Here is a 27,416-nt window from a genome sequence, read left to right as displayed (position 1 = left end):
CCATCTCTGACCCTCCATCACTGACCCTCCATCTCTGACCCTCCGTCTCTGACCCTCCATCTCTGACCCTCCGTCTCTGACCCTCCGTCTCTGACCCTCCATCTCTGATCTCCATCTCTGACCCTCCATCTCTGACCTCCATCTCTAACCCTCCATCTCTGACGCTCCATCTCTAACCCTCCATCTCTGACCCTCCATCTCTGACCCTCCATCTCTAACCCTCCATCTCTGACGCTCCATCTCTGACCCTCCATCTCTGACCCTCCGTCTCTGACCCTCCGTCTCTGACCCTCCATCTCTGACCCTCCATCTCTGACCCTCCATCTCTGACCCTCCATCACTGACCCCCCTCCATCACTGACCCTCCATCTCTGACCCTCCATCACTGACCCTCCATCTCTGACCCTCCATCTCTGACCCTCCATCTCTGACCCTCTGTCTCTGACCCTCCATCTCTGATCTCCATCTCTGACCCTCCATCTCTGACCTCCATCTCTAACCCTCCATCTCTGACGCTCCATCTCTGACCCTCCATCTCTGATCTCCATCTCTGACCCTCCATCTCTGACCCTCCATCTCTAACCCTCCATCTCTGACGCTCCATCTCTGACCCTCCATCTCTGACCCTCCATTTCACCTAATGGTCACACCCTAGGGACAGGCATGTGCTCTTTGGGCCTGGTTGCCCTCGGCACCTTGGTGTCCTCTTGCCCTCTGTGTGGCCGGATGAGGTCTGGCCAGTGCAGGCCTGGCTGGACCACCACCTGCTTGTTCTGGGTGTTCCTTTGAGTGCAGGTAAGGCCCAGGTTGCCTTTCGTCCTCCCTTTCATACTCACGTACGTGAATTTGGGGACCCACGTGTGGTTTGGGGTGTGTTCCATACATCTCATCTTGGTAGATCTAGCCAGGATGTAAGCTGTTAGACATCTTCCCAGCTGGAGTTTTGTGGCTGACTTAGTGTCTTCCTGTGGCCTCTGTGTCCTGTGGGGTCCGCATCTTAGAATGGATGAGCTTCGATGGAACTCAGGTGCCTGGTGCATGGCAGGCCCGTCAGTGCCTCTGCCCCATTTCCTCCAGTGTTCCACGCAGCGTGCCCAGCTTCCTGGTGTGGGTGCCAGGGCGGGCCAGTCTAGAGGGGCTGGCTGCTGTCGAGAGAGGCAGCCGCAGAGCTACCACCTGGGAGGACACGGGAAGCTGTAAGAAACCCATTTAAAATGGGCCTTACCTGCACCCAGATCACATTCTGGGATCACCTAGTTTCAGGATCTCTGCTCTATACTTCTTAAAAAAGATCCCCATGTTATCATCCCAAAGAAATTCAGAGTCCTTTTATAACTAAAGGTCAAGTTACACGTAGTCTGTGTGCTCCTGGAAGACGGGATATGTCCTCCACGCATGAGATCCTAAGCTCTGCCTGTGTGGGAATGGCCTCGTGGTGGACACCAGCTAGCTGAGCCTTTCTGTAGCTGACTGATGTGTTTCCGAGAGGTGCTCACTGGGCAGCTAAGTCTGCTTGTGGCTTTGGAGGGCACTGCGTCCTCAGGGAGGGGGACTGGGCTGGGCTGGGGCAGTGTGAGGGGGACAGGGGAAGGCCATGTCCATTTCATGAAGAGGATGGGCTGGTGGTGTGCTGGGGGTGGCAGAGCCTGGCCAGCCCTGCCCGGGATGCAGCGTTCCTGGACAGGATGGGAGGGAGCCATGGGGGTGGCTCAGTGTTCCTGGCCTGGGGATGACAGGGGACCTGGTGGACCGAGCACGTCCCTGCCCTGTGGCTTGGAGTGGGTAGGCTCCGTCAGGGGCAGAGCCCAGGAACCCGCCCTCTCACTCGCAGCCCAGGTGTTTGTGCTGCAGGCAGCCGTGGGCCACATCTGGGGACTTGCTGGTGAGGAAGTGGGCGATCGGCACAGGCCGGCTGGGTAGGCGGAGGCTGCAGCCGTATTGTGGGAAGGGCTGCCGGCAAAGGGCAGGGCCAGAGGAAGACAGCTGGGGGCCTGGGGGCTCAAGTGAGAGATGCTCAGGCTCTGCAACTGCTGGGGGAGGCAGGCAGAGCTAGGCATGGCCCCTCTGGGGGACACGTGTGCTGTGGTCTGTGGGCCAGCAGCAGCATTGGTGTCCTGGGGCGCACTTTGGACATGCAGAATCTCGGCCCCACCCCAGACCTGCTGAATCCGAACGGACTTACCCAACTTACCGAGAGTCGAGACCTGGCCTTGTAAAGCGCTCCGAGGAATGGAACATTTGAACCGGAAGTGGGTGGTCCATCTGATGGACTCACAGGCCCTGTAGTACCCCCGGCAAACACGCTGTTAGGCAGCTTAGCCTCACTGTGACCAAAACAACCAAGAACAACAGCTTGGAGGAAGGAAGGTTTATCTGGGGCTTGGGTGTCCGAGGCCTCAGTCCACGGCCGGCCACTCCACTGCTCCGGGCCTGAAGGGAGGGGAGGGACAGAGGAAAGCTGCTCAGCTCATGGCGGGGTCAGGAAGCAGGGAGAGGGGAAGGGCCCAGGGCAGATGCTCCCTTGCAGGGGACCCGCCTCCCCCAGCCACACCCCAGCTGCCCAGTTACCACCAGCCAGTCCATTCAAACTAGGGTGGACCGACTAGGCTGCAGCCTCACAGTCCATTCACTTCCCCAAAGATGCCTCTCAAGGTCACTGGAGGACCAGGAAAGTCAGAGGTCAGGCAAAGACAGTGAAGCCCAGGCCAAAGTCCACTTGTGCCACAAAAGTGGCTTCCAGCTCTGGCCTCCCCAGCTGCAGATTAGGAGTCTGGGACTAGGGGTCTGCTTGCTCAGAGGTGAGTCCTTGCAACACTGCCCTTGAGCTGTGTGACCTCAGGCAATGTATTCAACCTCTCTGAGTCTCTGCTTCCCCATCAAAAAGCATGGATAGGTCCAGGCTTCGCCATCCACCCCTGGTGGGATAGTGAGTTGGTGTGGAAGGGTGTGTGTGAAGCTTGGGGACACTGAACACACACAGGTCTGACATCAGCCAGAGTTGTGTGGTCACTGAGGCCTCGTCCTCCTGGCCAGCTACATGTGGCCCTGTCTCTTCCTGTATGTTAACTGGTTTAGTTAGATATCTACAAAATGGCACATGGCCTCAGGGGTCACCCGGGGGCCACGTTGGCATGGGTTCCAGCCAAGAAGATGGTGTGCGTGAGGCCCCTGGAAGCCAGAGTGGGGGAGGACAGGGACGAGGGCCACCCGAGGATGGAGAGAGGCAGCCGAGTCCTGCTGCTGTCCCCATGGTGGCCACCCTCCCTGCTGTCAGCTCTCATTCGGGTAGGACATGGCAGGGCTGCATCGATTATGTGCCAGGGTCAGTGTCTCCGAGGGTCAAGGGTGGATTTAGCCCCGTGGCTGTCACACTTGGGGGACCTGGCAGCATGGTCATAATTGCAGGGCCTGAGTCTTGGTCACGACGCCCACCACTTAGCTGTGTGACCATCCTTGAGGGAACTGGCCCTGAGGTCGTGGGCGTGGGCGTGGTCTGCGCCATGCCCCCCTTGCTGCCCCTGTGTGGGCAGCAGGTGCCTCTCCTGTAGGAGCGGGGGCTGGGCCTGCTCAGGGCGCCCACAGGAACCTGCGTCCTGCCGCCAGCCCCGGGCCTCTCTGAGCACCAGCCTGTTCCTGGCGCCTTCCGCAGGCTCTGAGCATGATGCTTTCCTGAACTCCACTGGGGCCTGCTGCAGATGCCCGCTGCCCGGGCGGCTCAGAGGCCCTGGGGTCTCCTCTGGGAGGGGGCCTGTGCTCCCCACTACCTGTGTAGAGGGCGTCCTCAAGGCAGGGTTAGGTTCTGCACCTGCTGAAAACCTGTCCAGGGAGCGGCTGGGTGTGGCTGCTGGGGCCACAGGGCTGCAGAGAGCAGGAGGGAGAATAGGCCCTGGGTCCCGGAGGCTCTGGTGCCACAGGAAGGCCAGACAGGTGTCCACCCTGCCTTCCTGGTGCCCCGAGGGCAGTGCCTGTTGGGAAAGGGCTACGGTTTCCCAGACAGGTTGAAGGCAGCAGTGACCGGCAGCCCATCTGCTCCTTGGCAGGGGCCTCGGGGGATGTTCAGAATGTTCCACAGGGATGGGGGGGGCGGGAGTGTGGCCCGGGGACTGCCCTGTGCAGGACGGTCAGCCAGCAGAGCACAGGTGGTCTGTGCAGTGGGCCTCAGCCAGAAGCATGACCTCCCGCCTGGTGAGTGTCCTTCCTGGGGCACTGGCAGCCTGTCCTGCAGGGCTGGGGAGCCCCTAGGAGACTGGGGGCAAACACTCCAGGAGTGGGGTGTCCAGGGGCCCCTACCCCTGGCCACCTCAGGCTCAGGAAGGCTTAGTGATCTTCCTTGCCAGAGTGCCACAGGCCCAAGTGGACCCTGTCCTGGTCCCACGGTGGTACATGGTGGAGGGCACAGGGGGACAGCAGGGACTGCGGGAGGCACTGAGAACATGGCAGTAAGGGTACACCTTAGGGTGTCCTGGGTCCCCAATTTCTGAGCTGTGGAACTGACTGATTTCCCGACTCCACCTCAAAGCTCCCTAAATGTAGGCCATGAACTGAGCTTGGGGCAGGGGTGCTCCTGTAGAAGTCAGTGAGGCCACGTCTTAATGGTTGTCACCTGCTAATAAAGGTTGGGAGTCAGTGGCTCCAGGCTCAAAATAGACTTGGCTCCTTGGGGTGCAATGAGCCCCACTCTCTCAGGGGTCTCCTGAGACAGACAAAGGGACGTTCACAGCAGCCCAGCTCCCTCCCCGCCTCTTTGGACACCCCTGTGGCCAGTCCCAGAGGAAGGACCCATGAGACCCAGATTCAAACGCAGCTCCTTCGTGAGTGGGGAAAGTCTCCCACCCCATGGAGCCTCGATGACTTCTTGGTTGGAAGCACTTCCGTTTCTCCTGGGTGTGGCCAGGGATGGGCTCGCCGGGTCACGGGGTGAGTCTGTGCTGACCTTTTAAAGAAAGCGCCAGCTGTTTTCCAAAGTGGCTGCCGTCTGCATTCCACCAACCCCTGGAAGGGTCCCAGTTTCCCCAGCTCTTCACCAACACTTGCTGTCGTTGAGTGTCCCTGGAGCTGTAGTCACCAGCATGTGAAGTGGCCTTCCACTGCGGCCTCATTGGCGTTGGCCTGAGGACTGCTGCTGTGGGAAGCCTGCAGACGGCATCAGCGTACATCTGTCTCCTTTGGTGAACGTCCACTTAGATCTTTCGCCCATTTGTGAATTAGCTCATTCATCTCCGTGTTAAGTTGTAAGCGAGGTTCAGGGTTCTGGGCTGGAGTCGGCTCTTGGGTGCATGATCTGCAGATGTCTGTACATCCATGCTGGATTCTCACTGGGCCAGGAGTGCCTTTCAGAGCCCAGCGGTGTTGACTTTCCTGCTGTGTCCATTTCCTCCTCTGCTGCTCGAGCTTCTGGGATTGTATCTGAATGTTCTTTGACTAAGTCAAGGCCTGGAAGGAGCCACCTGTGTTTCCTTCTGAGCACTTAAGCCCTGCGTGAAGGTCTGTGACCCCCTGTGAGTTCGTCTTGTATGGTGTGATGAAGGATGGAAATTCCTCTTTTTGCGTGTGCATAGTTACAGTGTGATTTGTTGGAAACAAAAAAAGCACAAAGGGCTGGGGACACAGCTCAGTTGGTAGAGGGCTTGTCCCCCGTGCACAGGGCCCTGGGTTCATCCCCAGCACCACACACACACACACACACACACACACACACACACACATACATACAGAGAGACTGTTCTTTTCTCCATTGAGCTTCGGTGTCACCTTTGTGGAGACCCAGCTATCCCTCCTGCTGTCCTGGCCCTGTGGAATGTGACATCAGCCACTGCTCTTGCAGATGATTGCAGTCAGTGGCCCCATTTACCAAGAGGTGCAAGGACCCTTCCCCCCCCCCCCTGGATGTTCAGTCAAAGCCAGGGTCAGTGTGACCAACTGTGGTGCCATGGTCTGCCCGGACAGCAGTTGGCCCAGCTGTGTGACCTGCTCAAGTGTCCCCCTCCCTCCCTGCCTCAGTTTCCCCATCAGTGAACCAGGGGTGATAACAGCTCCTTCCCTCCCAGGTTTACAATACAAAATAAATGAACCGTTGGGGTACCAGGTGCCCCGGGGAGCCCGGGCAGTTAACATTGGCTGGAACATGGGTGGGTTGCTACTTCCTGTGTGTCGCCACCTCTTTTGGCTCAAATGGTTGAGCCTGGTTCCACACAGGCTCAAAACGAGAGGGTTGGTCTGCAGTATCCGGGAAGCAGCCGCTGCAGCTCACAAATCTGGCTGCTTCTGGCATCAACGCCAAGTGGCCACAGACATGGGGACATGCACTTCCTCCCCTAGGTAGGCCTGAGCAAGCACAGGCCCTTCCTGATACCAGGGAGACCTATGGGAGTCCTCTGATAGTCACACGGAGAGAGAGAGAGCCGGGGATCGTGAAAAGACTTGGAACCCTGCTCCTCTCTCCATTGGGTTTGTATTGGATTCAAGTGCCAAACATGCACGCACGCACCCACACGCACGGACACGCAGGCGCGTGCACACGTCTGTCTGCACACACCAGCATGCACAGACGCACACAGGCGCTGCCTGGCGAGCTCCTCCCTCCCCCACCCCCTCCTCTTTGATTCATAAGGTCCCTCCCCTCAGAGGCCATTCTTCCTCCCTGCCCTCCCCAGGTGAGTTAGCAGGTGCTTCCGATGGCACCCTCCCACCCTCACCTGGACCCTAACATGTGCCTCGGCCTCCGTCTTGGCACTATTGACATTTTGGCCAGCTCCCCCTTTGGCACGGGGCCCATTCTGTGCATCCCTGGCCTCTGCCCAGCCTACAGCACCTCCTCTCCAGGTGTGACCTCCAAAAACATCCTCAGATGTTGCCAAATGTCCTCTGGATGCCAAACCACACCCTATGGAAAGCCACTGTCCTAAAGGCTCTGACTTTTCAGTGATTGGGTACAGAATGGGCCTTGGTGGGCAGAGGTCGGGGAGAGACCTGGAGCCCATGCTTCAGTGTATCCCCGACTAAGACTCCTGTGTGCCCTGGTCTCCAGGGTCTTGCTCACTCTCCTGAGAGCGCTCGGGAAGCTGCGTGTGTCCTCCTGCCCTCATAGGTTCCCCGTGAACAGCAGTGGCCTCTGTGGTCCCCGGGCAATAGAAGCCTCACTCTGGCTGCAGCCGCTTGCCCTTGGAAGAAGAGCTCACGGGAATCCTGAGAACCTCAGAGAGAGCCCTGCTGCCCGCTCCTCGCCCCACGACTCAGTCATGCTGCTGAGGCAGAAGCACACGACGCTGAAAGTCAGAGAACCCGAAGACGATAGCCCTCTGCCCAGGAGGCCCAACCTGCAGTGGAGAGCCCAGCAGCTGCTGCGCCTGGCCGAGGAGCTGCAGGCAGAGTGGCAGGAGGCCCAGCTCCTCGAGGACCTGGAGCAGCTCTGTTCCACCCACGTGCTGGGTGGGGCCACAGCCGGGTGGGCGGTGGAGAACGAAGCCCAAGCCGAGGCCGAGGCCGACCTGGAGAAGCCTGCCCCGCGAGGAGCAGAAAGGTCCCCGAAGGTGAAGGACAAGCACAGAGTGGCCCTTCGAGAACCCAAGAGTCACCAGGAAGAGCTGCCCAGGCAGCAAGCCCGACGCCCCAAGCCCCAGAGAAAAGCAGTGGGCTCCGAGAGGCAGGGGGGGACCAAACCCCGGGGTCTGGGTCCCACCGAGAAGAGTAAACGGAAACGGGTGCCTTCAAGCAAGACCAGCAGTGGCCGCCAGCCCGTGACCCCTCGGGTGGGCAGAAGTGTGAAGCCACACCTGGCCACGGGGGAAGAACTCAGGGGCCTGCAGGAGAAGCAGAGAGCCTGGGAGGGGAGGAGGAAGGCGGGAAAGGGCACCACCGTTCACTTTGCCAGAGGCCTGAGGAACATCTCCGAGAACCAGGGTCCCAGGGACAGACTGGAGGAGTTCCAGCAGCTGTGGCCAGAGAGCTCCACCCACAAGAGGGAAGCCTTGGCCCCCTCGACTCCAGACAAGTGCATCCCCAAGAACAGGTGGCAGAGAGAGCTGGAGTCGGCCTTCGAGCAGCTGTTTAATTCAAACAGGAAGCTCAAGAGGCACTTGAGTCAGCACCTCAACTCAAGGTCCAGGCTGGACCCTGACCCCCAGGAGCAGGTCTTTTCAGTCATGCAGGAGTGCGATAGTGACACCCCACAAGAGGGCGCGGCTGAGGTGGAGTCGCTGCCTGCTGGTGAGTCTGGGGATCCTGCAGAGGCCGAGGTCTCCCCAAAGTCATCCAAGACCGATTTGAAACAATCACTAAGCAAGGAGGAACTCCCCAGATGCCATCAGATGGCTCAGCCTGCAGTGAAGGACGGAAGTCAGACATCGTTGGCCGAGGTGGATACGGCTATCGACGAAGAGGACCTGCTCTTTAAAAGCACCGAGTGTGAGCAGGAGGCCTCCGAGCTGGCCACACTGATGGACAGCTGCCCCCAGCCTCACCTGCAGGAGCAGGCGCGCGGAGCAGACTGGACGGCCTTCGCCCAGAAGCCGCCGAGGCTGGAGCTGGAGTGGAGGAGGCAGAAGCCCTCGTTTGAGTCCGTGGAGCTCCCAGACATGAGCTTGGAGATCCACTACTCGGCTGAGCTGGAGGAAGAGCGGAAGGAGCGGAGGAGATTGCGCCTGGCCCTCCTGAAGTCCTACCCCAGCAGTTACCAGATAAAGGGCAGAGTATCCCCGTCCCCGGTTAAGCTCACCTCCTCCTCGAACAGCAGCATTATCGAAGACGAGGACAAGCAGAACAAGATGATCCGCGACATTCAGCTGCAGATTTCAGAGCAAAACAAGTTGCACGAGCAGTTTCTGGAAAAGGCCAGGAAGCGCTTGCTGGAGTTTCAGAGAATATGTTAAAAGGCGACGGTCCACCTTGCAAAATACAGCACTGTCACGGTTCCACCTGCCTGTCCCTGAGTCCATAGGGCCTTACGTGTGGCCTCGGTAGAGGTCAGTGGTGTCCTCACATCATCCTTTGCACAAACGTAGGAGGCTGTGGGGTCCGGGAAGTGAGTCCAGCCTGTCTGGGGCAGACAGAGGGAAGGCTGTGTCCACGGGCCCTGGGCGCACATGGAAACTCCAGGGAGATTCTGCCCTTTGGATGTTTTAGCCGAGTAAATGCTGGGATTTGAGGGGCATCCCAGGTCAGGGGGGCCGAGTTTCAAGAGATACATCATTTGGTGCTTAGCCCCTGGCCAAGACGTTAACAGAGCTGACACTAAGACCTCTCAGGCTTTCAAACGACAGAGCCAACTTTGCTTAGAGTCCACCACACACTTCATTCCTGTGACCTTAGTGGCTGGGGGAGGACAGCAGGAGCGGGAGAGAGAGACTAAGAAAGAGAAGGAAGGCAGCCCAGCCCTGCTGAGTGCCCGCTGCAGGCTGGCCGGGTGCGGGGGGGGCATCTGGGTATTTGGTCAGTCTCCTGCTTGTTGGTTTTACCTTTGACCCAGCCAGGGAGACCCCCACAATGGGGAGCGGGCTTTTTTTTCCTTGCCAATTGCAGACTTAGGGACAGGGACAGGGGTTGGCAAACTTTTTAGGCCGAGAGCCAGAGAGTAAATGTTCTTGATTGGCCAGCAGCTTCTGCCACTGCTGGACTCTCATGAGCAGCCGTGGAGGGCACAGAAAGAGTGGTTTGATTTGCAGAGAGTTGTTGGCTAGAGGTGGCTCTGGGGCCAGAGTTTGGTGATCTTGGGGCTAGGACAGTGCTTGAACCTCCCCTTCTCTTCCAAGTGCCCTTGGATACCTCGGCACCTTGGTCTCGTTGGTCCACCAACAGCCTTATTGACCTCATGTGTATTTTTCAGACAAAGTAATGAACAAACAACTGTGAGCCTGTCACCCAAACCCCAGCTCTGGAGTACTTGCCGAGAAGCCACATATTGTGCCTGTGTGCTGCTGTCCTTTTCTCCACCCCTGCCTCCTCCCTAGGGGGGTCCCCACAGGGCTCGGGGTCAGCCCGGCTCTCAGCACGTCCGTGTATGATTGACGTTGCAGCGGGTGGTTTTTCCTGCTTCTGGACTGTCTACCAGGGGTGGGAGGTCCCACGTGGTCTCTGGGAGGTCCTCTTTGAGTCTGGGCACAGGGACTGGCATTCATCGGTGCCACACAAAGGTGTGGCTCATTTTCTCTGCAGGGCGGTATCGCCCCGAGGCTCCCCGGGCCTCCTTCCCAGGATCGGAGCTTCTTTTGTGCCTGTTTCTGAAAAGACAGCTGGATCAGCCTTTGGATCAAGAAGTCGGGTGCTAAATAGATGCTTGTGTGGGTTAATCCTAGGTTTGGGCACCAAGTTTTTTAAGTGCTTTTGGGAATTTAGAAAACACGTCGGTAGGGTGGGCGTGGTGAGATCCCACTCTCTCCAGTGCCCCCTAGAAGGGGCTTCCTCTCATGTTCCCAGTGATGAATCTTGGAGAGCCATGGGCCTCAGGGTCAGTGCAGGATACACAGAGTGGGTAGTGAAGTGTGTCACCATAGCTGACAGGGACCAGAAAACCCCATGGGGTGCCGGATGCCCTCCAGGTGTGCGTGGCTCGGAGAAGCCAGGGCCAGGTTCTCGGAGAGCATCCAACTCCCAGAACACTGCTGTGCTCACGGGGACGGCCGCGGTGGCAGCCCACAGATTTGGGGGCTTGGCTGTTTGTATCTTGGTCATCATGTCCCCTGCGCCCACTGGAGCTTCGGCTTTACCTGATGCCCAGGCTGGCCCTGCATGGGATGACCTGGAGCAAGCTGTGGGCCACGCAGTGTCCTCCGACTGAGGCAGAGAGGGAGCGGTGGGGTCCTGGGCTTCATGCATGGCTGGGATGGCCCCGGGCGTTGTGAGGCCGAGGTGCGCCTGGCTTGGCCTGGAAGCCACAGGCTGAGGGTGGACGAGACTCCCTAGCTGGGTTGTTTTTGTCTCCATTTGCAAAGGCACTGTTTGTGGCCCGGGTGTCGCAAGGGAGGGGTCGCCCCTTCCTGGCCACACTGGAGCTAAACTAGGTGTGGGGATGGGCCTCGAGACACGGGGGGGGGGGGGTGTTGCCTGGACTGTCACACCTACACTGTCCCCTGGCAGCGGGACAAGACACCCCATTCTTTCCCACCTGTCTCGAAGAAGGCCAAGGGGAAAGGGCTGGCCATTGCCTGGGCCAGTGGTGTGGGTAATAAATCAACCTCTTGGGACTTTTCCTCCCCCAAACGGATGGTCGTCCTGTGCTTCTCTGTGAAAGAGTCACGGGGGCCTTCCCACCCCATCTGCAGGAGCCCAGGGGGCTCTGTCCCTCGGTCACCTTGGGTGGCTGATGGTGGTGTGAAGGGCCACGGGGCAGCCTCAGGCCCCCCGGGTCCCCACTGCGTGCACCTGTCTCCACCAGGAGCACACGCCCTGGCAAGCATGTGGCCCTGCCGCCCGACAAGGGCTTGGTGACTCCGCAAGGTGTGGGTGTCTCTGCTTCCTCCCAAGCCTTGACGGCACCCCTGGGCCCAGGCTCTCGCCACCCCTCTCTCCACCGCTCCTTCCCGACATAGCTGCACGGAGGAGGACACTTCCTGACTTGTGCCTCTCTGGTGCCCCTAAGTCTTCCCCAAAGTGATGGTCCCCGCTGACGGCCTCATGGCAGCCTGGAGCTGGGGGTCCAGACTGGGTTCACGGGGCCCCTGCCATTTGCCTGGCCTCCCTAGCTTCTGTTTGGCTGTGACATGGGGCAGTGCTCTGGAAGGCCGGGCCCCCAGAAGGTGTCCACAGAGTGCAGCTGGGTGGCGGGGAGACCCAGACCTGAGCTCTGCTGCTCCTGAAGCACCCCTGGGCCTCTCCGTGTTCCAGAGCTCTCTGCTGGGTGGTACTCACACGCCCACCCCTGGGGACGGCCTCCCTCTCCGCCCCCCGCCCCGGGCTCTGCATGACCCGGACAGCTCTCTGCTCACTTCCTTGCATCCCACCCTGTGGGTCCTTCTCCCCAGACATGGTGACTCCGAAAGGCCTTCACAGCTGACCTGGTGGTGGATGGGGCTCCCTGCCTGCCCAAGAGGTTTGTGGGGGAGCAGCAGCAGAGCTGTGTGCCCCCTGAGTTAGCCGTCCCCGGGTTGAGGGCAGGCCCGTTGCAGGGACAGAAGCCAGGAGAGATCTGGGGCCCCCTGGCTTTGAACAGGGCTCCACCCCTGTGGGCTGCTCTGAGGGTCAGGGTGGGTCCTCCCTCCTCACCTCGCCTTCCCCACCAGCCGCCTGCAGCCAGTGAGCCTACGCGGGCACCCAGGACCTCACACGTGTAAGAAGATGGGAAAGTTGGGTTTTAACGTCGGAGGTGGGGCAGGGGCTTCTCGGACCTGCCGTAGTTCCTCTAATGAGCGGAAATGGCAACAGAGATCAGCTCAAGACCTCTAAAAAGATGCAGGTGTTGAGGGGCCTCCAGCTGGCCCCCTGAAGAACACGGGGGGGGGGGGGTGTGGATGAATGGCTCCTGGAACAGCCCAGCGCCTTCCCAGGAAGGAGACAGGGCTGTGCGTACCGTACTGTACCCCCATTCTCCACCTGCTCAGGGAGGGCTGCGCTGAAAGGGAGTGGTCAGGGAGCTGGAACAGAGTCCACCCTCCCTCACGGCCGCCTGGGGGTGTGGGCCCTGCCCACGGGCCACATGCCTCAGGGCCCCAGGCACAGGCCAGGGCTCTCAGACGGTCAGTGTAGACCAGGCCTGAAACCAGAGTCCCAGGGTCCAGCCCTCGTGGGTTTGCTCCCGAAATGAGTCAGCCGATGAGGAATGGTGACCGCCCAGGGCCACACTGGGCACCAGCAGCAGCGTGAGGAGAGGACCTGGTCTGCTGAGCTGCTGCCGTCAGGGAGGGACTGCAGGGGGCGGGGGCTTTCCTGGGCGCCTCTCCAAGCTCGCTCTCCTCTGCCCGCTTGGGCTCGGGGCGTGGGGTTCGCACGGCTGGGCTGGGCTGGTGCTCAGGGTCCTGGCGGAGGACTGCAGAGCCTCGGCTCCTCCACAAAGCCCCACTGTTCTCTCCCAGGAGCGCTGCATTTTTTTCAAATGATTCAGCAGCACGTGAACGGGAAGGGCTGGAGCCCAGGCTCTGGCACAAGGTCCTGCTGGCCTGCAGGGAGAGGGAGGAAGGGTGGCAGGGCGTGGGCTGGGGTCCTGCCAGGGCTGCGGGAGGGGGGTGGCTGGAGGCTGGGCGGAGTCGCCGCGTCTCTTCTCTGTGAAGCTGAATCTTACAGACGCTCCCCTGCTCCCCACAGGGAGCCAAAGCAAATGGGCAGGACTGGTCTCCATGGAGACGGGCGTCCAGCGGATAGCTGCTCACGTGCACACTAGAATCCAGCAGCGGGCAGGCCTGGCAGGTCCCCAAGGGCCAGCCTGTGGGTGGCAAAATGGCCCAGGGCCTGGTGCAGATCTGCCCCTGTTCTGCACCTCGCACCCACACCTCCCTCCCTGCCTACCCTCAACCCATTCCCCAAATCCATCTGCTGGGAGAAATTCCCAACCTAGGCTTCTCTCACCGTGGCCTGAGTCACAGTGGTCAGGTCGTGTCCTCACCCTGGACAGGCACAGCCCTGCCCCACAGCTGGGGCGCTGTTTAGAGCCTCCTGCGGGGGCCTGTCTGCTCCGGTCCCCACTCCCCAGAAAGCCCAGTTTCTGGAGCAGGTCTGGCGGTGTCTGCAGGAGAGTCCGGTCTCAGAGCTGCAGGGAGGGAAGAAGCCCTGGGTCCCACCCATCACTGCAGGGCTGTTTTTAATTACTAAGTGACAGCCCCTTTCCCCCTCATTTCCCTAAAAGGAATGGACTTGCAGGAGATCTGTTCCATCATTGACCTAAAAGGGCTGAGCTGTGAGGAGCCGGGGCACGCAGAGCTCAGAGCTCAGGGGTAGTCCCCAACTGTGTACTGAGGACACCTGGGGGTGGTGACACCGGAGGTGGCAGGTGAAACTGGACACACCTGTGGACTATGGGCACCACGCCTGCACTGGTGTGTTCCTTATGACACCTCCGAGCTGCTCAGCCGCACCTGTGTCCAGGTATGGATCTGCCGAGAGGGGTGTGGCCTTGAGACCTGTGAGCCAGAGCAGGTTGGTCCTGACGACACAGGCCCCTGTCTGATCACCAGCTGCCCATTCCTGGCAGTGCTGTGGCCATCTCTGTCCCTCCAGGCTGACAAGGTCAGCCTGTCCTGCTCACAGAGGTGGACACCCTCCCACAGAGAGGGCCCAGTGCTCCTTAAGGTGCCTCCACAGCCCAGTGATGTGACTTGGTCACACGCCCCTCAGATTCCACAGCCACTGAGAGCAGAGCCCTGAACCATGGGCCATTTTACTGCGAAGTCAGACGCTGTGTGACTGGACTTCTGTCCCGAGCTGAGGGGTGGACCCAGGAGTGATCAAGTGGGGCACCATTTCCCTCTCAGACCCTGACCTGGAGGGTTTGTAGGTGGCTGGGGCAGAGGCATCCAAGACACCCCCCAAAATAACTGGATCTTTGGACAAAGGAGTCCAAGTTCAGAGGTCAATCAGCCTTGGCCAGTCTGGGCAGCCATTGAGTGGTGTGGCTGTCCACCCTAAAGGGACAAGAGACTGATCCCCAGTGTCAGGATTTTGCTAGCTCTGTGTGTTTGAAGCAGGGCATGTGGCACCTCTCTTCTCTGGAGAGTTGAGACAAAGGGTGTGTAAACTTGCAGTCCCCCAGTAAACTAGCAGCACCCCCACACTGCAAAGGCCACCGAATCCTCACCTGGAGTGAATGGAGGTTAGGTTTCATCTGGAAAAGACATTTTTTTTAACTTTCTCTGAAGTGGTTGGCATGTAATTCTACCCATGGGCAAGGAAATGGACCAGCTGCCCTGGGTGAACGTCTGCAGCTGGGCCCATGGTTACTGCATTTGCATCTAGGAGTGGGGAGTTCTCTGCAGGGCTGGCCCCTGGCGGCTCGCTGCTGCCCCCTGTTGGTGTTTCGTGGGTCTCTGGCTGACTCGCACCCAGCCCAGCATCAGAGCGACACTACGGGTTGGTGATTTGGGCCAGCAGGTTCTTTGGCAAATGTGCTAAGACACATTTGGCTCCTCATCTCACCTCCAAGTGGGTCATGAGCGGGAGAGGGTATTTTCCCAGGGGTCCCCATGGGCACCCCTCCTAGGGAGCAGCAGGAGATTAAGTAGAGGGTGGGCAGGCTGGGGGGACAGTAAACTCTGCTGACACTCAGCAAATCCAGCCTCAGGCAGCACCTGCAGGTGGACAGGTGACCAGGGCCCGGCTTTGACTTTCATTCGCACAAGTGTTTCTCTGAGTCCTGGAGATCCCTGCACTTATGGGGTAGACAGGTGGTTTGGAGGGACTGTGGGCCACTGTCCCTTCTTTTCCTCAGAGGCTCAGCCTCAGCCAGGCCGTAGGCTGCACAATCAGTGTCTGGAGCAGTCAGGTCTCACACCCACAGCTTCCCCTGTGCCCAGGGTGGGGAGCCCACGCCCCGGCAGGAACTGCCCCATAGGGTGTACCTACCCCTATAAGGTATGAGATTCTGCCAGAGAGCTACAAAGAGCCAAGTAAGAAATAAGCAGTTCTCCTTCGGGTCTGACTCCAGGTGGGTGATGTTCCCCAGGAACTTCCATGATGCATCTGTGAACACAGTGGGATTCAAAAGATGTTGGTGGTATGTGAGTGACTGGCGGGCACGGTGGGCCCTGTGATGGTGGGAGCTGGGGGGACAGACAGGAAGGAGAATGTGCAGGAGGGAGAACAGCCGCCCCAGAGCCCTGGGCACCCAGCCGGGCCTCGTCATGATTGAATCTGTTGAGTGTCCTGCACCCTGGTGGCCCTTGGACATAGCATGTGCTGGGGACACCCCAGGTTTCCAGCCAGCCCCTCACCTTCGCTCTGCATCTTGGACAGGCCTGCGTTGGCTGGTCTGTCTGGGGGTGGTGATTCTCAGAGGCTGGATACAGCTCGCCCTACAGCCCGCCCTCTTCGTACTCTTTCGCAAACTTGACTTTCCATCACCCGTTCTTTTCCACCCGGTCTGGCCGGGCGCCCTGGGGATTGTTTTTGCAGGCTCCTCGAGAGGGGAAGTGACATCATGTGGTGTCCTTAGCCCAAGGGATGGGGGCAGGGGCCCTGCGGTTGCGTGTGCTTTGAATTAAGTCGATGGCTGTATGTTCCAGTAGCCAGCATCTGGCAGCGAACTCGTCAGCCAGTGTTTTACCCTTGATCTGAAACCCAGATGTTGTGTTGACGGCAGAAGGGAAAGAAGAAAAAGCAAGATCTGAGCCTCTTGTGGGGTGGGGAGGAGGCATGATTTGGGGGCACAAAGCAGAATAAGAATCTCAACACAGGCTCTTGTTCCTCCTGCTGCCTCCTGTCCCCTGGTGGGAGGCTTCTGCAGGGGCAGGATGTGGGCTGACCCCAGCACACAGCATGTCCCTGCCTTGGGTTTAATTCTGCCCAGGTTGGGGGTCTCTGCAGTTCCTTCCCCAGACTTATCCTGTCAATGGCCCGGGCTCAGGGAGCACCTCCCTCTTTTGGAGTGCCCTGCTTTCCTCTGCCGGCTTGGTGGTCCGTCCTGGAGCCCAAAGTGATGATCGCTGCCTGCACATGGACAGACGCTTTTGGAGAGCTCTCTGTCTCCTTCCCTTTCTGTCACTGCAGTGAAACTCTGCTTCCCTGTTTTCCTCCCTGAGTCCTTTCTGGACTGACTGCTTGTCTGGGGCCAGGTCTGCTGCTAATGCTTTACACAGGCAAGACCCTCACCAAGCCTTTTCTCTACCTGTCGTTCCCAGACAGGTGCCTGCTGCCCTCGCAGGTCACCATTGAGATTCCTCTGTGTGACAGGTGACAGGTCCTCGCTGACCAAAGCCAACAGCCTAGCCTATTTCTGGGGGCCAGTGCCTGGGGAAGGTTTCCACAGAACTGCATTGTCTTGGCCTGGCTTGTTCCTCATGTGCTTTCCCTCACATGGTCTCTCATTTTGCAAAGTGGGTGGGGGGATGGTTTTCCACCAAGAATTCAGAGAGATCCTGAAGCACCTGAATTCTGGGTCCCTGTGGACGAGCAGAAGCAGCCCAGCTGGGAGTGGAGATTCTTGCAATCTGCTCCACTTTCCTGCAGGCACCTGGTGGCTCTGGTTAGCCTTCTAGTCTTACCTTGGAACTTCAGTCAATTCTGACAATTTAAAAAGTTGTAATCTGCAGCCCCAAGCGGAGCAAGCACTCGGTGTGTGTGTGTGTGTGGGGGGGCTGCATCCCATCCAGACCCTGGGAGTGCATTTGGCACCCCGCAGCCCAGGCCCTCAGTGGCCCAGACCCCTCAGTGCCTGTGCAGCAGGAGAGCCACTTTCATGTAGTCTCCCGGTCTCCAACCCTTGCCACAACGTTATGAGCTGCAGGGATGGTTGTTGGCTCCCTTTTAGAGGAAGTCAAAGAAACTCTCTGAGGTCACACAGCTAAAAGTCCCTACTCGGGATCCACCCCTGAAACAGCCTCTTTCAAAAACCCCAGAGGATTTTGTAAGAGGCCAATGCTTGAACCTTCCTACGAGGGAGAGAATGTGGCCTGTTGGCGTTTTGCACAGCCTTTGGCTTGTTTCTGACTGCCTGTGGTGCATTTATGGAGCACCCTTGGGTGTTAAGCATTGGACAGTGTAGTGACCACCGAAAAGAAGCTCTCCAAAGCACCTAGAGCAGGCAGAGTCGGGTGCTGTGCTCCCTGTGGACTCTGCTGGTCTGTTCCTGAACTGACTGTGCTACATACAGGGCCCCCTGTGACAGAGTCGACCTGGCGTGCTTACTGGTTCACGTAAGCATTTTTTGTGCAGCATTGCAATAAGATATCTAGATTAGGCAGGTGGCCACAGGGACCAAAGGCAGCCTTACATGGGCTGCTGGCCCGAGGTCGTCAGGTTCAGCCCAGTTCCGCTGAAGGGTGTGTACTGAGTACTGGCTGTCCCACATCTAGAACCCAGCCTCTACTTAGTAGGCCCTCCCAGGGCCCCAAGCAGACAGGCGGACAGGTGTTTACAGCAGAAGGGTGAGCTATGGGGAGTCCCCTAAGTGCTGCAGAGCACAGGCCTTCCCAGAGCATCTTAGGGATGGTCAGGTGTTCTCCGGCCGGGAGGGGAGATGGCAATGGGGGCAGAGAAACTTGCCTGTTTAGAGGTGAGCGCACACCTGGGATTGGGCAGGGAAGTAATGTGGGTCGGGGGCACAGCAGGGCTAGCACAGGGATTCTCGGGTGGTGGCAGCCCAGGTAACTTGTTGGCACCAGGTTGCAAAGGTCTCGTATTTTAGGCAAGGGCAGTGGGGAGCCAAGGAAGAGGTCTGAGCTGGAAGGGACACACGCTTCTAGTCGTCCGGCTGCAGTGAACGAGGAAGCCTGGAGGCACAGGATCAAGGGCAGGTCGCCCTGTGCTGGGGTGGCCTGTCGGGTGGCTTCTCCCAGATGTGGCTTTTCAGGGCGAGGCCTGGCTTGGCCTGGGAAACAGGAACCTGCGGCCTGGGCCAACCATGACTCAGCTCCGGCAGAAGAGGAGAGTGGGGCCCGATCCCAGGGCCGAGGTCACGGGTGTGGTGCGGGGCTCTGGGGTGAGACTGGGATCTGGAGCATACCTCTGGGTCTGAGGGACGGACACAGATGGGGCTCCTATGTGCCTGGACCTCCCTGCCTCTGTGGGAAATGACAGCCCTGGCCAGGAATTCCCAAGACACTTCAGCCGACCACTGGAGGGTGGACGAATCTCTTCCTTATCTCTGTTTTTCTGACATGCAAAATAACAAACACTGGCCCAGAGTGACCTGTCCACTGCACTTTGGAAGACAAAGCCCTTAAAGTCATTAAAACAGACCATGCCACCCACGGATAACTTGAAATGAAAATAGGGAGGCCTGCCCAAGCGACCTGCACTGCTGGCCCAGAGCTCTGGTCCTCCAGGAGGGACCCCAGTTCTGGCTCAATTGCTGGTAGAAAGCCCTGAGGGGCATGGCCCTCGGTAGCCTCAAGCTCCAAAACATTCTGGAGCCTTCCCAGCCCGGTCCTTGTTGCATCCGGGCTGCTCTTTCTGTCTGGCCTCCTTCCTGGGCATCTGTCCCTTAGGTTTGCCAGCCCCGCCTGCAGACGTTTCCTAACACAGTCTGAGCGACCAAGGTCTCTGTCACGCCCCGGCGCAGAACACATATCACTCTCAAGCATCCCCTAAGAGACATTTTCCAGGGAAACTTGTTTTTCTGTTTTGAGTGTGAGTGTGAGTGTGTGTGTGTGTGTGTGTGTGTGTGTGTTTGCACTAGGGGCTGAACCAGAGCCTTGCACATAGTGGGTAAGCACTGCACCACCGGCCCTCTGGGGGAATGTTGAGGAGGGGCCCCTTAAGGTAGAAGACTACTCCTCTGCCTCAGCTCCCCAAGCTGTTTGCCAATAGTGAATGGAGAGAGGGTGGTGGGAACGCCTGAGCCCACCTGAATGACAGGGGCTGCAGCCGGTCCTTTGTGCACCTGCTCCCAGCCACGAGGAAATAGGCATCAGAAAGAGTGCGAGGAGCCCCAAGCACTCAGGTGACACCGACGGGAGCTTTGGCAGGATGGGTGGTTGCACCCTGCTGTTGAAGAGGCCATCTGGGCACGAGGGACACTGAGCCTCTGGCCCATCAACAGAGGAGGGTCTTGCTGAAGGACCGCAGGACAGGAGAGAGCCAGCACTGGGCAGGGTCTGGGATCCTCTGTCCCTTGTTTTACAGCCAGGGCCAGGGATGGCTCACCTGCCTCAGCACCTCCCAGGCCTGGACACCTGGCCCCTGGTCAGAGCCTGGATGCTGGACTTCTCCTCACCTCGATGTCTTTGTGTTTTGCAGTGATTAGGGCCAAAGCGGTCAGCGAGAAGGAGGTGGACTCTGGGAACGACATCTATGGCAACCCCATCAAGAGGATTCAGTATGAGATCAAACAGATAAAGGTAACAGCCCGGCCAGCGTCCCAGGTCCACCGCGGGGGCGTGGAGGGCCAGGGAGGGTCAGCGACCCTGGAACTCAGACCAGCAGCCTGTGGGGCAGAAAGTCAGGCTGCAGACAGGTCTGAGTCTCCTCAATCCATAAATGTCTGAAAAGCCAGGCAGAGACCGGATGTTCCCAGCAACTTCCATTATTTCAGAAACATGTCACCTTTATTTTGATGGGTGACAAATTGGTGGCACAGCCTCCACACACGTCACATAGGTCTGTAGTATCTACAGAGCCTTCTCTGAGCCTCTCCGTGCCAGGGCCGTTGTGGGCTGGGCGGCTGTAAGACGTGATCTTGCCTCCTGCCCCAGCTGAAGCAGGAGATACAGCCTGAGCACCTGGCAGTGCCTGCAGCCCCGCATGCCCAGAAGGACTTAGGGAAAGAGGATCCTGCAGCCAGGTGTAGATAGGGAAGCCTCCCAACTGTGGAAAGAAACAGAAACTCTGGTGGGGCCGGCTCAGAGAAGATGGTATGTCAGGAAAAGGGGCCTGAGTCTGGGGCTGCTGGCCCGTGGGCAAGATGGTGGCGTTTGTTAGTATTTTCAAAGGACCATCCATGTCCAGGAGCATATGGGAAGAGACCTGTGTTTGACAGAGAGAGAGAGATGGAGGGCGGAAAGACAGAACTCAGCCCTGGGAGGAAAATGTGATGCTCTCCTGGTTGACAACAACCAACTTGGCCCTCAAGAGAGAAGAAGACTCCTGGCTCTGGCGGAGGGCCAGTTTGCAACATAGTGGTAGTTCTGTAGCCATCTGTATTTAACTTTGTTACAAAAATAAAAGGTCCTAGAAAATAAAGGTTATTGGAAGACCAATGGAATGCCGAATTGTTACATGTGGCACATGTTAAGGAGGTGACCTAGGCTCTTAGTGCCCAAGTCTCTCTGTTATTGAAGCAGAAAAGCAAATCCACTCTCATGGTCTCCTGAGGGGAATGGATAGTAACACCAAAGAAGGGCCTTCAGCCCCTTGCCAGTGTCCTTCACGCCGCCTGGAGCCGTCCACCCCGGGCATTTCTTGTTTGGCCATGACTTTAGGGAAGATCCATTCCAGTGGGTTTGCTCACCGCTTATTAACACTCTCTTTAAAAAGCCCCCTGTGGGCTTCTGGGAGATGCTCACACAGCAGCTGCGTTCCTGAGGCCACAAGGAAACCAGACGCTGAGAAACCAACCCCCCTGTCCTTGTGGTTACATCCCAATTCCAGGGGTGCCTCTCTGCTCTTGTTCCCATCAGGTAGCCCTGGCTGCATCCAAAACTTCCTGGGGGTGTGTCGTTTGTAGGGTCATCAAAACCTTGGGCTCAATCCCAGCACTAAAACCCAGAAGAGTTAATATAAAAAAGCCCAGAATATTTCTTTGAATATTTCTGGAAATATACAAAGGTCGTGGTCCTGGAGGATGGGCCAGAATCTCCAGGATTGACGCAAGCCTGTGCCCAGAGATTCTGAAATGACCTCCGGGGGTGCCCAGAAGTATTGTCTGAGAAAGTCCCTTCCAGGTGACTGAGATGGGCCCTGCTCTGCGATGGCCAGGGTAGGTGGCTGAGCGGCTCAGCAGGGCAGTGGGCTTCTGACCCCCTCCTGCGCGTTTCTGCCCTTGTCTGCACAGGCAGCAGGCGGGAGCGGATTCCCAGCCCGTCTGACACGTGCCCTCCTTGTCTTTCCAGATGTTCAAAGGCCCTGACAGGGACATAGAGTTCATCTACACGGCCCCCTCCTCGGCAGTGTGTGGGGTCTCGCTGGACGTGGGAGGAAAGAAGGAATATCTCATTGCAGGTGCGTGGCAGGGAACTTCCTGCCCTGATGAGTGAGTGCTTCCCAGGGTCCCTTTTTGTCCTAGTCCCTAATAGGGCCAGTCTGGCCAACTCACTGCTGCCCTCCTACCCAGGTCCTGTGCTTCGTGGACTGTGCATGGGAAACCCACGTGCTCTGGGCCACCACCCGCTTCCACATACCCCACGGGGCCCACTCTGTCCAGGACCCTCACAGCTTCCCCACACAAGTGTGCTGTTGTGGTCCCCATGTTACAGACGTGGGAAACTGGGGTGCAGCAGGTGGCCCAAGCACCTGGTTGCTGTTTTCAGTCAGGCGAGCTGGTTGTGGGAGCATTTCCACCCAGAACTCAGCAAATGCCCCAAATTGAGCTTTTCCTCCAGGAGGGTGGTGGCTGGACATTCCTCAGCACAGCCCCGCGACGTCCCTGCCAAGGGCCGTGACTTGGGCTGCCTGCCCATGGGTGGGGCCCAGGTTCCCGATCAGCAGCTTCTATTGCTTTGCTCCTTTGGTTCAAGATTCGGAATTCTCATTGCCCCCACACCTCTCCCCGTGGCCCTCCTTTGACCGTCCACAGGGATTGCCCAGGAAGCTGGTAGGACCCCTGAGGCCCAGGCTGTGCGCAGACCAACCGAGCAGGACCTGGAGGGCAGGGACCCAGGTGTCCATGTTTCACAGCTCTCCCAAGAGCCTGGTGTGTGGCCAGGGCTGAGAGCCAACCTCTAACCAGAACCCTCGCTGCTCTCAGTCCAAGGCAGAGCCTCCTTCCAGAGGTGGCCAACAGCTGGTCAGCACACACTCGGGAGGCTGTGCCTCAGCAGCTAGGACAGATGCCTCCTTTGCAAAGGGACCCTCTCGATGCTATTTTCATCTCCTGGGGTCCTTTGCGATCAGGCAGTACTGCCCCTTGCCCAGTGGTCCTGAGCATGGACCACTGCCCGCTATTGTGTGGGATGCAGAGTCCAGCCCACGTGGCCCTTTGGGGCAGTTCCTGGGGAGGGATGGTGAGCTGGGTTATGATCAGCGGTTGGGAGCCCCAACTCACAGACTCTGCTGCAGACATGGCTCCTGCCCTGTTCCATGGCCCCTGAGAGCTCCCAGAAGCTGCAGGCCACAGAGAGGGCGAGGGTAGAGCCACTCAGGGCCTTGGCGTGTGGCTCACCACTGGTGACCCCTCTGTTTTGCTTCCTCGGGGAACACGGTAGGAAAATCAGTTGGGCTCACTCCTTTTCTGGAAGGAACAGGCCTCTGAGTCCTATCGGAGCCTTGGGGGTCTGTCAGGACAGAAGGCCGAATCATTTCAATGGCTATACAGATGCCCGTCCTCCACCTTGTCCATCAGAACCTCCTTCGCAACTGCCATTTGTCCTGCACTGTCCCCACACACAGGTCCATCAGATAGTCCCCAGGCTCAGCAAGAAGATAGTTGTACAAAAACACACTTGTTTTTTTTTTTTTTTTTTGTACTGGGATTGAACCCAGGGGTGCTCTACACTGAGCCAATCCCCAGCCCTTTCTATTTTTTGATTTTGAGACAGGGTCTCCCTAAGTTGCTGAGGTTGCCCTTGAACTTGTGATCCTCCTACCTCAGTTTCCCAAGTTGCTGGAATCACAGGTGTGCACCACCTCACTACAACACATATTTCATAGGCTTGCTAAAACCTGAATCTGTCCAAATTGTAAAAAAGAAAAAAGCGCTAGAATAGACAGTCTCGCAGGGAATGCATGCCCGTCACCTGGACTGCCTTCCATTTGCACGTTACCCAGAGCACATTTTCATTTCCTCACTGGCCATGGATAAAAGACACTTCTAAAATGTGTTGTATGCTGTTTAAAATTGCAGTAGGGTCTATGTGATATAAATTGACCATTGCAACCACTGCTAGGTGTACCGTTCAGTGGCTTTAAGGACATCACAGTGTTGTGTGACTCTCACTATCCATTTCCAGAATTTCTTCATCATCCCAAACTGAAGCTGCCCCCATTAGCCAAGAGGTCCCCACTCCCCGCCCCACTCCCGCCTTCTGCTCTCCGTTCCTGGGAACTGGCCTGTTTCACGCAGCGCAGCGTCCTCCCCGCCCAGCCCTGTTGTAGCGTGTGTGGGAATCTTGCTTTTTATGAATCTACATTTTTAAGTTTTCAAAAACTGTGATGCTCTTCTCTGTGGGACCCCGTGCACGGTTTCACCTTGTTACCATTCCCGTTGACTAACTGAGGCGCTGCCCAGCATCTCAGAGAAGCGTCCCGAGGTTTCCAGGATGATGCAGAATCAATGGCACCGCGTGGCCGCAGGGGCTGGTACGACAGAGCGGGCAGGTGCATGCAGAGGGGGAAGCCGGGCCCCGATACCTCAGCCAGGTGACTTCACCTGTTGGTGCCTCCCAGGCCTGGGGTTGCACTGGGGACAATGACAACAGTGTCTGCCCCCATGGTGGTTGTGAGGAAGAAGGTGGGGGTCACAGAGGCATGGGCACCCTGGGCGGGCCTTACTCAGAGGCAGCTAATAATTCACTTCTTAGATCCGAGGTGGCGGCGTCCTGTGAGCGTGTCCTGGCACCGAATGAAAAGCTGGTGCAGCGCTGGCCCTGTGTCGAGGGAGCTGGGTAGCAACACGGCAGAATGAGGGGAAGGGTCTGCTGGAAGGACCCTCAGTAGGAAGATGTCCTTGAAAAACTTGAGACTGATTGTGTCTGGGACAGCGCGAGGTGTCCCTCTCAGGGCTCCGCTGGGTCTCTTCCCCGAGGACCATCTTTGGGACAGCTCAATGACAAGACTGAGCCCATAACCCAGTCACTCTCTTAGCCAGGGCACTTGGCTTCGTCCTGCCGTCCATGGGAGGGAGCAGGAGTGAGGCCATCACCCGCTGCGGCTCACTCAGCCCGTGACTGAGAAAACTCTCTGATCCAACTCACCACGTGCACAACTGTCAGGTGACTCCAGACTGAATCTGGCCTTTACTTCCTGAGGCACAGAACCTAATCCAGTTCTCTGGAGTCAGGATGGGTCCCTTAGTCAGGGGCTAACCAGAAATCACGGGGCACAGTCAGCCACTCAGGGCTGGCTGTGGCCCCAGGAGCGACCGCAGGGCCCGAGGCGGCCCACCTCCTCCCAGGCTGGTGACTCAGCTTCACATGCCGAGTCTGGGCACCACGAGACCGCGTCCAGGAACTCCTACAGAACGGGCCTGTGATTTTCTTCTCCCGTCCTCTTCTCTGAGAGGAACAGTAAACATACAAGTCTTACTTACACATTTGAATTCATTCCTGTTTTTCTGTATCCAAGACTCATGCTTTGCTTTTTTCCAAGACAGACATAAATAAAATGTGGCAAGAGATGCCCAGGTCATGGAAGCCCGACCGAGTCTCCATCAGACTAAAGGGTGTCCTCTGACACCCCAAGAGTGCACCTTGCCCAGCCCGAGGGCCACTGAACACTGAATTTGCATTTCGTCTCCACTTCTCCCTTTGCCAGTCCTCCGAGGCAGGGGTGATTGGAGGGCAAGATGGAAGAGGAAGACAGCTGCAGAATGCAGGATAAGAAGCAGATAGGGGCCAGGGCCCACAACCCAGTCAGAGAACTTTCAGTGGAAAATGACCACATGCAAGGAACTGTGGGTCGAAAAGGGTCACAACACGACCCTGACCCTTCGTGCTTGTGACCTGGCTGGGAGCTAGAAGCGTAGGAGACTAATGCTGTTGTAAGGGATAAGAGTGCCAGCTGAGTGGACAGTAGAAGCCACCATAGAGATTTGGAGGGCACGGCTGGAAAGGAAACTCAGCCTGTCTATGGTAATGGGGACCTTGGGTGAGAAGGGGCGGTGGTGCACCTGTACAGGTGGTAAGTGCCAGAGGACACCGGGACTCAGGGATGGACCATTGGCCACCTCTACTTCACTCTTTCCTTCTCTACCTCCAACTCATAGAAAATGGCCCCAGGTCTAGAGGGGAAATAATCAAGTATCTATTTTCGACCTGTGCAAGGCCACCTAAATGGTTTTCTTTTTAAGTTATAGGACTTAGCATACATGACACAGTAATAATATGCTTTTTGTTTTGTTTTGGTCCTGTGGATTGAACCCAGGGATGTTCTACCACCAGGCTATTTTCCCAGCTCTGTGTATGTGTGTGTGTGTGTGTATGTGTGTGTGTGTGTTTTGGGGGGGTGGGTTTTGTGTGTGTGTGTGTGTGTGTGTGTGTGTGTTTTTCATATTTTGAGACTTGGTCTTGTTAAGTTGCTGAGGCTGGCCTCATGCTAGGGATCCTCCTGCCTCAGCCTCCTGAGTAGCGGGGATGACAGGGGAGTGCCACTGAGCCTGGCAGTAGTACTGCTTCCTGATCCCTCTCCTTCACAGAATGTCATATAAATCTAAACAGATAAAAGGGCAAATTGAGCTCCCAAAAGTAAGAGGATCAGCTTACACAGAAGTAAAAGCATGAGAATTCAGACCCAGGGGGTTTGCAGCATGGAGCAGTATGCCAACCCCGCGGACGTCATCCGTGCCCACTCAACCCCACACAAGCCCATCGTATTTCCCAGGGTGCAGACGGCAGTCTCGCTATTCAGGATGGGGTGCGGCCGGCCAGCTGCACTGGTACTTTTCTGTCTGTGGATTCTCCAGAGCTAGCTGTGCCCAAGGTCCATAAGCTGATGCTGATGCTTTGTGGGCAGAGGTGCTCAGGGTTCCGCTTCAGCTGCTTGCCTCTCAGTGCCTCTCTGTCGGCTCTGCCAGGCTCTGCGCCCTCCCTGGGCCTGTGTGTCTCTTGACAAGGCGCCATGGTAACGGAGCCGGAGCAGTTTCTAAAGGACCTCCAGAGGCGCCTTTAGGTTCCGTCTTGCGCTAGAACACTCTTGTTTGTTCTTTTTCCCCTGTGTGGCTAATGCCAGGCTGTCAGCAACAGTGATGTCTTCAGCAAACGGAGGGCGGGAGCAGAGTCCTGAGTCAAGGAACAAGCAAGGAACAGTGCCTCCTTGTGCCCTGAGAAGGGAAGTTAGGGCAGATCTCTAATTTAAAAAAAATTCCATAAGTTTGCTCCAAATGCAGGATTACAAGCTTGACATCAAATGGGAGAAATGCTCATGAATAAATATGGCTTGGTGACAGTAAAACCGGGAGCAAGATGACCTGTAATACCACAGGCTCCTCGGTGTGTCCATCAGCATGCATTAGAGTGTTGGGAGGAAGTGGACGGACCCACGCAGCAGCAGATAATGAAGACAGGAGGTTTCTTCCCTTTATTTTTTTTTTCTTGCAGCTTTTAAGTTTTCTACTGTGAACGTGTATCATCTTAAAACTCAGAATATAACAGTCTGTGTATTCTTTAAAACCTCAGCACCCAGAGCTGCTTCCAGATTTGGGAGATGGGTGGAAGGAGGTGATCTCTCCCTGAGCACGTGATTCCCGTCTGTCCACAGGAAAGGCCGAGGGGGATGGCAAGATGCACATTACCCTCTGTGACTTCATTGTGCCCTGGGACACCCTGAGCACCACCCAGAAGAAGAGCCTGAACCACAGGTACCAGATGGGCTGTGAGTGCAAGGTGAGCAGGCCTCTGTCCTCCTCGACTTCCACAGCGTCTCCAAGTGGACGGCTGGGGTTTGGGTCCCCAGCTACCCAGGCCCCTCAGTCCACAGGGTCCTGACTGAAGAGCTGAAGAGAGGCTGGCTGGGGACACAGCCTTGGACCCTGG

The 27,416-nt window shown here is 57.6% G+C and overlaps 2 protein-coding genes across 2 annotated transcripts in view; both read left to right on the top strand.

Annotated features, from left to right (window-relative positions):
* Positions 1 to 27,416, top strand: part of TIMP2 (TIMP metallopeptidase inhibitor 2) — a 44,378-nt gene that overhangs the window by 12,971 nt on the left and 3,991 nt on the right. Inside the window, exons 2-4 of the mRNA XM_081272185.1 lie at positions 19,813 to 19,913; positions 21,624 to 21,732; positions 27,142 to 27,266. Of these exons, the coding sequence (XP_081128311.1) occupies positions 19,813 to 19,913; positions 21,624 to 21,732; positions 27,142 to 27,266 (335 nt within the window). The remainder of the gene's footprint in view (positions 1 to 19,812; positions 19,914 to 21,623; positions 21,733 to 27,141; positions 27,267 to 27,416) is intronic.
* On the top strand, positions 5,718 to 10,838 carry CEP295NL (CEP295 N-terminal like). Its single transcript, XM_081271505.1, has one exon. The coding sequence runs from the start codon at positions 7,239 to 7,241 to the stop codon at positions 8,865 to 8,867; it is 1,629 nt and encodes a 542-aa protein (XP_081127631.1). The 5' UTR covers positions 5,718 to 7,238; the 3' UTR covers positions 8,868 to 10,838.

Source organism: Spermophilus citellus, assembly GCF_964194105.1.
Source record: "Spermophilus citellus genome assembly, chromosome: 17".
Taxonomy (NCBI): domain Eukaryota; kingdom Metazoa; phylum Chordata; class Mammalia; order Rodentia; family Sciuridae; genus Spermophilus; species Spermophilus citellus.
The sequence above is the reverse complement of the archived record's forward strand: the minus strand, read 5'-3'. Positions and strand labels throughout refer to the sequence as shown.